Source organism: Hypomesus transpacificus, unplaced genomic scaffold (genome assembly GCF_021917145.1).
Source record: "Hypomesus transpacificus isolate Combined female unplaced genomic scaffold, fHypTra1 scaffold_205, whole genome shotgun sequence".
In the NCBI taxonomy this organism is placed as follows: domain Eukaryota; kingdom Metazoa; phylum Chordata; class Actinopteri; order Osmeriformes; family Osmeridae; genus Hypomesus; species Hypomesus transpacificus.
The window spans coordinates 47,501-56,508 of record NW_025813746.1 but is presented as its reverse complement, the minus strand read 5'-3'; the positions used below and the strand labels follow the sequence as shown (position 1 = coordinate 56,508).

Sequence of the window (9,008 nt, the reverse complement as noted above, 5' to 3'; positions counted from 1 at the left end):
GTGACGTCGACTTTCTCTTCTCTCCCAGTGCCCCGTGAGATGGTGGTATTGGGCGGTGTTAATATCCAGTTTCCCTCTCCTTAAAGAAAATCTACAACCATCCGTCAAAATGGTGAGTTGTAGGAATATTATGATATGTTTTACATGTGCTAGATGTACACAGTGAGTCAGATGATCGAGTCTTTTTAGTTTTTTTTTTGCGTTGACATCCTTAAACATGGCACCGGAAGACGGATTGCGCGTTCACCTAAAGTTGATGGACAGTTCTATTTTACGCAGTTAAATAACTAGCTTGCTTGCTAGACGTAAAATACGAGGATCTAACGTTTCCTTGAAATGACATGTCTTTATTCTGTTATCGCATTGACCTCACTATCCATTAACTAGCTACATTAAAGGTGCCTGACAGCGGTTGTTGCAGCATACGCTAACGTCAGCTTCGGGAAACGTTCACGAGCCAGTCCATACATCAGCTACCGCAGTTATATTATCTATAGAGCTGAGCCAGTTAAACCAGAAACGTTAACGTAGCCATACTAGCACTGTTGGGCGGGTGATTGGTTTGCTAATAGAAAAGTAACATTTTGCTAGAGACAATGGACGTAAGGCCGAACCGGCATTTCATGAGGCTAGGCTAGGTAGTTAGCTGTGATAGTCATATAGTCATGTCCTATACACGTGGACACGTCAGCTACCCATGATGCGTAAACAATAGACAGCGCCGCTGCTGATTTTAGAAACACTATAGTTGCTGCTTTCAGCGTTAACATTGTGTGCTGGGTTGGCCCAAGCCTTTATGGGGCCCTAACCAGAATTGATTTGGGGGCCCCTCTGAGTCGCTATAAATAAATTACATTAAACTCTAATTTAATGTGCTCTTGGGGGCCCTCTGGTGGCCACGGGGGCCTTAAGCAGCCGCTTAGTTCACTTATGCCTTGGGCCGGGCCTGATTGTGTGACCATCTAATCACGTTTCGCATGTTAAAACTGATAAATAATTTAAATCATCAGAATTATGGCTAATACAGTTGGCTCAACCCCCTCCCTCCCCAGGTGAACTTTACCGTAGACCAGATCCGTGAGATCATGGACAAGAAGTCCAACATCCGAAACATGTCCGTTATCGCGCACGTTGACCATGGCAAATCCACCCTGACGGACTCGCTGGTTTCCAAGGCCGGTATCATCGCTGGTGCCCGCGCGGGGGAGACCCGTTTCACCGACACGCGAAAGGATGAGCAGGAGCGCTGCATCACCATCAAGTCCACGTGAGTGTCTCTCCCCCTCCACCAGTCACCTTGCAGAGTTCTGTCCCGCCCAGAGCCATTTCTGTCCCGCCCAGAGCCATAACCAGCTTCTGCGTTTGTGAGGCCCAATCACGGATCATATATCGAGGACATTTGGAGTTGGGCAAAATTTCATTTTAATATTTTTCTTCTGAGGTCCGAACTCTGGTGCCTCCATATTTAGTTATGTTTTTCCTCTAGTCGCTTGACACTGTGGTCGCCCCGTGCTATATGTTTAGTTTAGCGCTACAGTATTGTACTTGAGATCAAGAAGATACAAGTTTAAATCCTCCCTCTCTCTCTGTCATTTTGGATAAAAATGATCTAGCCCCCCACTTAAGAGATGACAAGATAACATGTCTTGCCTCTGGTCACCCATGAGTGCATTATACAATAAACTGCCCTCCCCTCTTTGTTCCGCTCTCTTGTTCTAAGTGGCCTCACCCCCCCCCCCCTCTCTCTGACCCCCTCTCTCTCTGTCTCTCTATGCCTGCCCCACCAACTGACCCTGTTCCCTTTGTCACTGTGATCTCACTGTGACCCCTTCTCTCTCCCTCCCATACCGCCTCTTTCTCTGTATTCCCCCCCACCCTACCCTCTCTGACGCTGTTCCCCCACCCCCCTCTCTCCTCCCTCTCTGACGCTGTTCCCCCACCCCCCTCTCTCCTCCCTCTCTGACGCTGTCCTCTCTCTCTGTCCTCCCTCTCTGACCTCTGCGTTCTCCCCCTGCAGTGCCATCTCCATGTACTACGAGCTGAGCCAGAACGACATGGCCTTCATCAAGCAGTGCAAAGACGGCTCCGGCTTCCTCATCAACCTGATCGACTCCCCCGGACACGTGGACTTCTCCTCCGAGGTCACGGCCGCGCTCCGCGTCACGGACGGAGCCCTCGTGGTCGTCGACTGCGTCTCTGGTGAGTCTTCAGGCTCCCGTGATTAAATTTCACCGGTAACTTTTCATGTTGCCGATTTATTTTCGTGGAGCAGATTTGTCTTGTCCGAAACACTCTTATTTTGTCGCGTGGTTCCACAGGGGCTTAATGGTTTTCCTCCCCACGTCTCCTCCTCTTTCTCCTCTCCTTCCTCACTGCCCTCCTCCCCCCCAGGCGTGTGCGTCCAGACAGAGACGGTCCTCCGCCAGGCCATCGCTGAGCGCATCAAGCCCGTCCTGATGATGAACAAGATGGACCGCGCCCTGCTGGAGCTGCAGCTGGAGCCCGACGCGCTCTTCCAGACGTTCCAGCGCATCGTGGAGAACGTCAACGTCATCATTTGCACCTACGGCGAGGACGAGGGGGGCCCCATGGGGAACATCATGGTGGGTGTGCCGAGACACGCCGTCCTCCCTGAGGGGGCGGAGCTTCAAAACCGACGCATTTAAAGGATGACGAATCCCCATTAACTATATACGTATTAGAATCATACAACTATTCATTGTGTCTGGAGTGCCTGCATCTGGATGATGACTCAAACATTCTTCACTTTGACCTGACTGTCTAGTGATGATAACCTTCTGTCTGACCAGGCATATGGCATAGTAACTCCTAATTTACACACACGCACATCGTCAGTATACACACTTTTCACCCTTTACACACATGCGCGTTCACACTGCCCCCCCTCGCACACCCCACCTGTACATATACATGCACACACTGTCAATACACACGCATAGCAACGCATCATTTGCTTCATCGAATGAACCCATAAGCGACCTTGGGTCTGTAATCCACCCTGGATTAAGCCAAATCTAACATCATCCGATGACTATGATGAGCAGCATCATCTGCGTTGATTCTTATTGGATACCTCTCTCTCTCCCCTGTGTCCCAGATCGACCCGAAGATAGGCACGGTGGGGTTCGGCTCGGGCCTGCACGGCTGGGCCTTCACCCTGAAGCAGTTTGCAGAGATGTACGTCACCAAGTTCTCCGCCAAGGGAGATGCTCAGCTGGAGCCCGAGGAGCGCTGCAAGAAGGTGGAGGACATGATGAAGAAACTGTGGGGAGACAGGTGAGGAGGGGAGACGGGTGAGGAGGGGAGACGGGGGAGGAGGGGAGACGGGTGAGGAGGGGAGACGGGTGAGGAGGGGAGACGGGTGAGGAGGGGAGACGGGTGAGGCAGACAGGAAGTGAAGGCTTTGACTGGAAAAAAATTACATGGGTCGTTGGAGCGTTCTGATTGGTCCTCTGTCCCCTCTCCCCCTCAGGTACTTTGACCCGGCCACTGGGAAGTTCAGTAAGACTGCTACCAGCCCAGACGGCAAGAAGTTGCCCCGGACCTTCGCCCAGCTCGTCTTGGACCCCATCTTCAAGGTGAGCTGCTCCTGGGCTGGACCCCACACACCTGGGCTGAATGGGACTGATTGACCTGAGCTGTGCCCGTAAATGATGAATGAAACATTCTTCACTTTGACCTGACTGTCTAGTGATGACTACCTCATGTCTGACTGCGCATGCACACCTCCTCGTTCACCCCCTGGTCACCCTTGCTCGGCTCTCCCTCGCACACATTTCAATCCTACACACGCGACTCAACCCCCCCCCCCCCCCCCCCCCCCCCCCCCCCGCCCCCCCCTCCTCCTCCCAGGTGTTTGACGCCATCATGAACTTCAAGAAGGAGGATACAGCCAAGCTGATAGAGAAGCTGGATATCAAGCTGGATTCCGAGGACAAGGAGAAGGAGGGCAAGCCCCTGCTGAAGGCCGTGATGAGGAGGTGGCTGCCGGCCGGCGAGGCCCTGCTGCAGATGATCACCATCCACCTGCCGTCCCCCGTCACCGCCCAGAAGTACCGCTGTGAGCTGCTGTACGAGGGCCCTGGGGACGATGAGGCCGCCATGGGTGAGACACGCACACACCATACCGTAGATACGCCATTCATTTGGAGTCAGGTGGCTGAGTGGTTAGGGAATCGGGCTACTAATCAGAAGGTTGCTGGTTCGATTTCTGGCCGTGCAAAATGACGTTGTGTCCTTGGGCAAGACACTTCACCCTACTTGCCTCGGGGAGAATGTCCCTGTACTTACTGTAAGTCGCTCTGGATGAGAGGGTTTGTTAAATGACTAAATATAAATGTATTTGACTTCTACGTCTACACACACTCCACACCGCAAGTCGCTCACTCTCTCCCTGCCCCCCGCGCGTCAGGCATCAAGAACTGTGACCCCAAGGCCCCCTTGATGATGTACATCTCCAAGATGGTGCCCACCACAGACAAGGGCCGCTTCTACGCCTTCGGCCGCGTCTTCTCCGGCTGCGTCTCCACGGGCCTCAAGGTCCGCATCATGGGGCCCAACTTCTCCCCCGGCAAGAAGGAGGACCTTTACGTCAAACCCATCCAGAGGTAAGACACACACACACCTCAAACCCATCCAGAGATAAGACACACACACACCTCAAACCCATCCAGAGATAAGACACACACACACACCTCAAACCCATCCAGAGATAAGACACACACACACACACCTCAAACCCATCCAGAGATAAGACACACACACATTCCCTCCCTCCCCCCCCCCCTCCCAGGACCATACTGATGATGGGCCGCTACGTGGAGCCCATCGAGGACGTCCCCTGCGGCAACATCGTGGGCCTGGTGGGCGTGGACCAGTTCCTGGTGAAGACGGGCACCATCACCACCTACGAGCAGGCCCACAACATGAGGGTGATGAAGTTCAGCGTGAGCCCCGTGGTCAGGGTGGCGGTGGAGGCCAAGAACCCGGCCGACCTGCCCAAGCTGGTGGAGGGCCTGAAGCGCCTGTCCAAGTCTGACCCCATGGTACAGTGCATCATCGAGGAGTCCGGGGAGCACATCATCGCCGGCGCCGGAGAGCTGCATCTGGAGATCTGCCTGAAGGACCTGGAGGAAGATCATGCCTGTATTCCTCTGAAGGTGAGGGGGAGAGGAGGAAGGGGGGAGGGTTGGGGGTGAAACGGCTGTATCTGGTGCTCTGTCTGATGTATTACGCTTGTATTCCTCTGAAGAAGGGGAGATGGTTGGGAGGGGAACTACGAAACTCTACTTCCAGTGGTTGACTGTATCTCTCTCTCTCCCTCTCCTCTCCAGAAATCCGACCCCGTGGTGTCGTACAGGGAGACGGTGAGCGAGGAGTCCAGCCAGATGTGCCTCTCCAAGTCGCCCAACAAGCACAACCGCCTCTTCATGAAGGCCCGCCCCTTCCCCGACGGCCTCGCCGAGGACATCGAGAAGGGCGACGTGTCGCCGCGCCAAGAGTTCAAGACGCGGGCCCGCTTCCTCACGGAGAAGTACGAGTGGGACGCGTCCGAGGCCCGCAAGATCTGGTGCTTCGGCCCGGACGGCACGGGGCCCAATCTGATGATGGACGTGACCAAGGGGGTGCAGTACCTGAACGAGATCAAGGACAGCGTTGTGGCTGGGTTCCAGTGGGCCACCAAGGAGGTGAGGGGAGGGAGCAGGGTCTGGGGGTGAGGCTGTACCGTGAACGGGATCAACGATGGTGTGATTGGCTGGGCCCCTCGGGCGGGTAGGGAAGGCAGGAAGGGGGAGTGGAGGAGGTAAGCGGTGAGGGGAGGGGAAAAGTTTGAGATTGGACGAAGTGGTGCTTGACTCGTAGAGGAAGCAGGAGACGAACGTCAACCGAATCACCTCTCTCCCTCCCTCCCCCGTGTGTGTGCGTGTCCCCACAGGGCGCTCTGTGCGAGGAGAACATGAGGGCCGTTCGTTTCGACCTCCACGACGTGGCGCTGCACACGGACGCCATCCACCGTGGCGGCGGGCAGATCATCCCCACGGCGCGCCGCGTCCTCTACGCCTGCCAGCTCACGGCTCAGCCTCGACTTATGGAGCCAGTCTACCTGGTGGAGATCCAGGTACGCTGTGTGTGTGATGTCTAGGTGTATGAACTAACACACTGAGGCAGCTGTACTGTCTCATCACTCCCTCAATGACTGTCCTGTTTCCAAGTCCTTTGTTAAACATGAGGTCAGACCGTATTGACCCTTGACCTCCCCCCCCCCCCCCCCCCCCCCCCCCCCCCCCCCCCAGTGTCCTGAGCAGGTGGTTGGAGGGATTTACGGCGTGCTCAACAGGAAGAGGGGCCACGTGTTCGAGGAGTCTCACATCATGGGAACCCCCATGTTCGTGGTCAAGGCCTACCTGCCTGTCAACGAGTCCTTCGGTGAGTCCACACACACACCTTCTACCCTCCCACAGTCTGTAGTTTGCAAATGTGGTCATGGAAAGCTGGCCCCATAAGCAATTCACTTCCTGAAAACATGGGTAATCGGCCTGTATCATAAATGGATCAGATTCAGAATTAACACCAAGTGTTCACAAACAAAGAATTAACTTTGGTGTTCTCCAGTGATGTCTTAACATGTCTTCTCCCTCCTCCTTTCCTTCCTGCCCTCCTCTGTGTTCCCCTTGTCCCTCAGGCTTCACCGCTGACCTTCGCTCCAACACCGGGGGCCAGGCCTTCCCCCAGTGTGTGTTTGACCACTGGCAGATCCTTCAGGGCGACCCCTCTGACCCTTCCTCCAAACCCGCGCAGGTGGTTACTGACACCCGCAAACGCAAGGGCTTGAAAGAGGGCATCCCAGCTCTTGACAACTACCTGGACAAGCTGTAGAAGAACCACCTGTCCCGCCCCCCTCTCCTTCCTCCTCCAATCACCTGGCTCCGGCTTCCCACCCCCCCTCACCCACCACCAATCACGACGCTCCAAGATATGGCCCAGGATAGGACAGTGGGGACCAAAAAACATTTGACAAGGCCTTACAATGATGAGGCCTTGGAAGAAAAAAAACATTGGAATTAAGCAATTTAAGAAACAATTACATGTAATGTAATGAATTTTTTAAATTGGGGGGACAAGTGTTTGAAATGTAGACCAATAGGACACCGTTACTAAAGTGTTATTTAAGTGAATATTACATGTGAGACAAACCAAAAGTATGATTGATAAACTTAAATTGGTTTTAAGTACCTAACATTTTAAAATGGGGAACAATCACACGACGTGTGTTAAACATCTTGTGTTGAAAGAAGATGGTTTGGGGTTGTCATGTCTAGGGGTGTTGAATGATAATAAACCATAAAATGGGGGCTAAGCTCTCTTCACATTCGACCTGGTAAAGTTGTCTTGTGCACAAACCACGTTGATATCATTTGCTATGTATGCCCCCATCTGCACTGTGTGTGTGTATATAGAGTAATGATGATGAACAGATCTGTGTGTACAGTCATCTTTGCATGCTTGTCACTTACCAAATGGAAGGGTGCAGAAACCACACACACACAAACATCATTGAACCATTTATTTACAATGGACAGATAAGCCAGAGTGGGGGTCACTATAGACAGAATCCTAGCATGATACGTCAGTTAAACAGTCGTGTTGTACCTTTTGAAACAAACCACACCAGCTTAGACAAACAGAACCATTTAACTTGACCCCCAAAGGACAGGTTGTTTGGCAAACATGCAAATAAGTGAACGAGTCCCCACCCTGGTCGACCACACTTGACCGCTGTGGTCAGGTTGTAGTGGTGCCGTTGGATGAACCCATGCGAGCCACTCACCATGTCGGTCTGTGTGAGGTCAAAGTTTAAACGGGCTGGACCATGTGGTCGTGGTCAAGGCTCAAACATGGAGGACCATGCGGTCGATCTGAGTGAGGTCAAAGTTCAAACATGGCTTTCTGATCATACTGACCCGTGTCCCTCGATAAGGAAAGTCTTTATAAAGTGAGTTCCTGCAGTAAGGCTCTCTTACTTCTCTTGCTAATCCATCAGCACCGACATCGTCACCATATTGATACATTCAATTCGTAGAATTTAATTTAGATGAGAAGAAGTTCCTTTTATTATTTATTAAACACAGAAATAGCAAATTTAATATCAGAAACCTTTTTTTTTTTTTTTTTTTTTACTCATTTTGAGCGATTGCCCTCGACCCGCCAAAGTGCATCAGTGCAAATCAAATACGTGGTCTCTATGAGGGTGAGAGACCATCTCCTACAGCTCAGCTTGCATTGCTTTTGCAACTCATTTATTTACATATGAATGGATCGGCCTTCTCCACCAGTCTGGGGAAGAACAAGTCCCTAGGACCTGCAGGAACCAGCACCCCCTAGAACCAGGAGGCCCTAGAACCAGCAGATCCTAGAACCAGGCCACCCAGAAAGAAGAGGTCCAAACACCAGGCCACAAAGAACCAAGAGACCCAACAACCCAGGCCTCCTAGAACCAGAAAACAGAACCAGGCGACCAGGAACCAGAGCACGCCACGCAGCTAGAACAAAGCTCCCTCCAGGGGAGCAGAGGGGAGTCAGGCTCAGACAGCAGAATGCTAATGTAGTTAGGTGTCATGGCTTCCTGGAGGATGAACGTGATACAGATGTCTGATGTCATTTTCTTACACGGCCTGACTCAGCTAAGACCTTTTCTCCAAACCCCCTAAACATGCTGCCTCGCCGCACGGCCTTCTGGGTAATCTCTGATCTAATGCGACAGGACGGGTGTGAAGGGGCCACCTATCCCACCATGACTCATCAGAGATCCCCTCAAGGCGGGGCGGAGAGAGAGAAAGAGAGAGAGAACGTTTCCAGAAGAGCCCCCCCCCTCCTCAGCGATTGGCTGTCTGAGGTGGGGGGCGAGAGGTCGGAGGTCGCGGCCTAGGTGTAGAAGATGACCTCCGGGATCTGTCCGTCCTCCACGGAGGTGCCGTTGTTGTTCCCCG

The 9,008-nt window shown here is 52.9% G+C and overlaps 2 protein-coding genes and 2 non-coding genes across 4 annotated transcripts in view; 3 read left to right on the top strand and 1 right to left on the bottom strand.

Annotated features, from left to right (window-relative positions):
* On the top strand, window positions 1-7,392 carry LOC124462246 (elongation factor 2). Its single transcript, XM_047013880.1, has 13 exons — window positions 1-112; window positions 1,053-1,267; window positions 2,018-2,199; window positions 2,392-2,603; window positions 3,119-3,297; window positions 3,494-3,599; window positions 3,874-4,126; window positions 4,433-4,628; window positions 4,814-5,180; window positions 5,355-5,708; window positions 5,957-6,139; window positions 6,315-6,447; window positions 6,704-7,392. The coding sequence occupies exons 1-13, from the start codon at window positions 110-112 to the stop codon at window positions 6,895-6,897; spliced, it is 2,577 nt and encodes an 858-aa protein (XP_046869836.1). The 5' UTR covers window positions 1-109; the 3' UTR covers window positions 6,898-7,392.
* On the top strand, window positions 2,743-2,808 carry LOC124462252. Its single transcript, XR_006955423.1, has one exon. It is a non-coding gene; the product is annotated as a small nucleolar RNA SNORD37 (small nucleolar RNA).
* On the top strand, window positions 3,668-3,735 carry LOC124462253. The gene has a single exon (XR_006955424.1). It is a non-coding gene; the product is annotated as a small nucleolar RNA SNORD37 (small nucleolar RNA).
* Window positions 7,393-8,437: 1,045 nt separating the features above from the next.
* btbd2a (BTB (POZ) domain containing 2a) overlaps window positions 8,438-9,008 on the bottom strand; it is a 5,269-nt gene continuing 4,698 nt past the window's right edge. Inside the window, exon 9 of the mRNA XM_047013881.1 lies at window positions 8,438-9,008. This exon is cut by the window's right edge and continues 97 nt beyond it. Coding sequence (XP_046869837.1) covers window positions 8,944-9,008 — 65 coding nt within the window. The 3' untranslated portion in view covers window positions 8,438-8,943.

What these genes read in the sequence shown, in the direction of transcription:
- LOC124462246 (XM_047013880.1), top strand. An exon ending in GGACGATGAGGCCGCCATGG is followed by an intron (nt 4,127 to 4,432) that starts GTGAGACACGCA and finishes CCCGCGCGTCAG; the next exon opens with GCATCAAGAACTGTGACCCC. An exon ending in GCCTGTCAACGAGTCCTTCG is followed by an intron (nt 6,448 to 6,703) that starts GTGAGTCCACAC and finishes CTTGTCCCTCAG; the next exon opens with GCTTCACCGCTGACCTTCGC.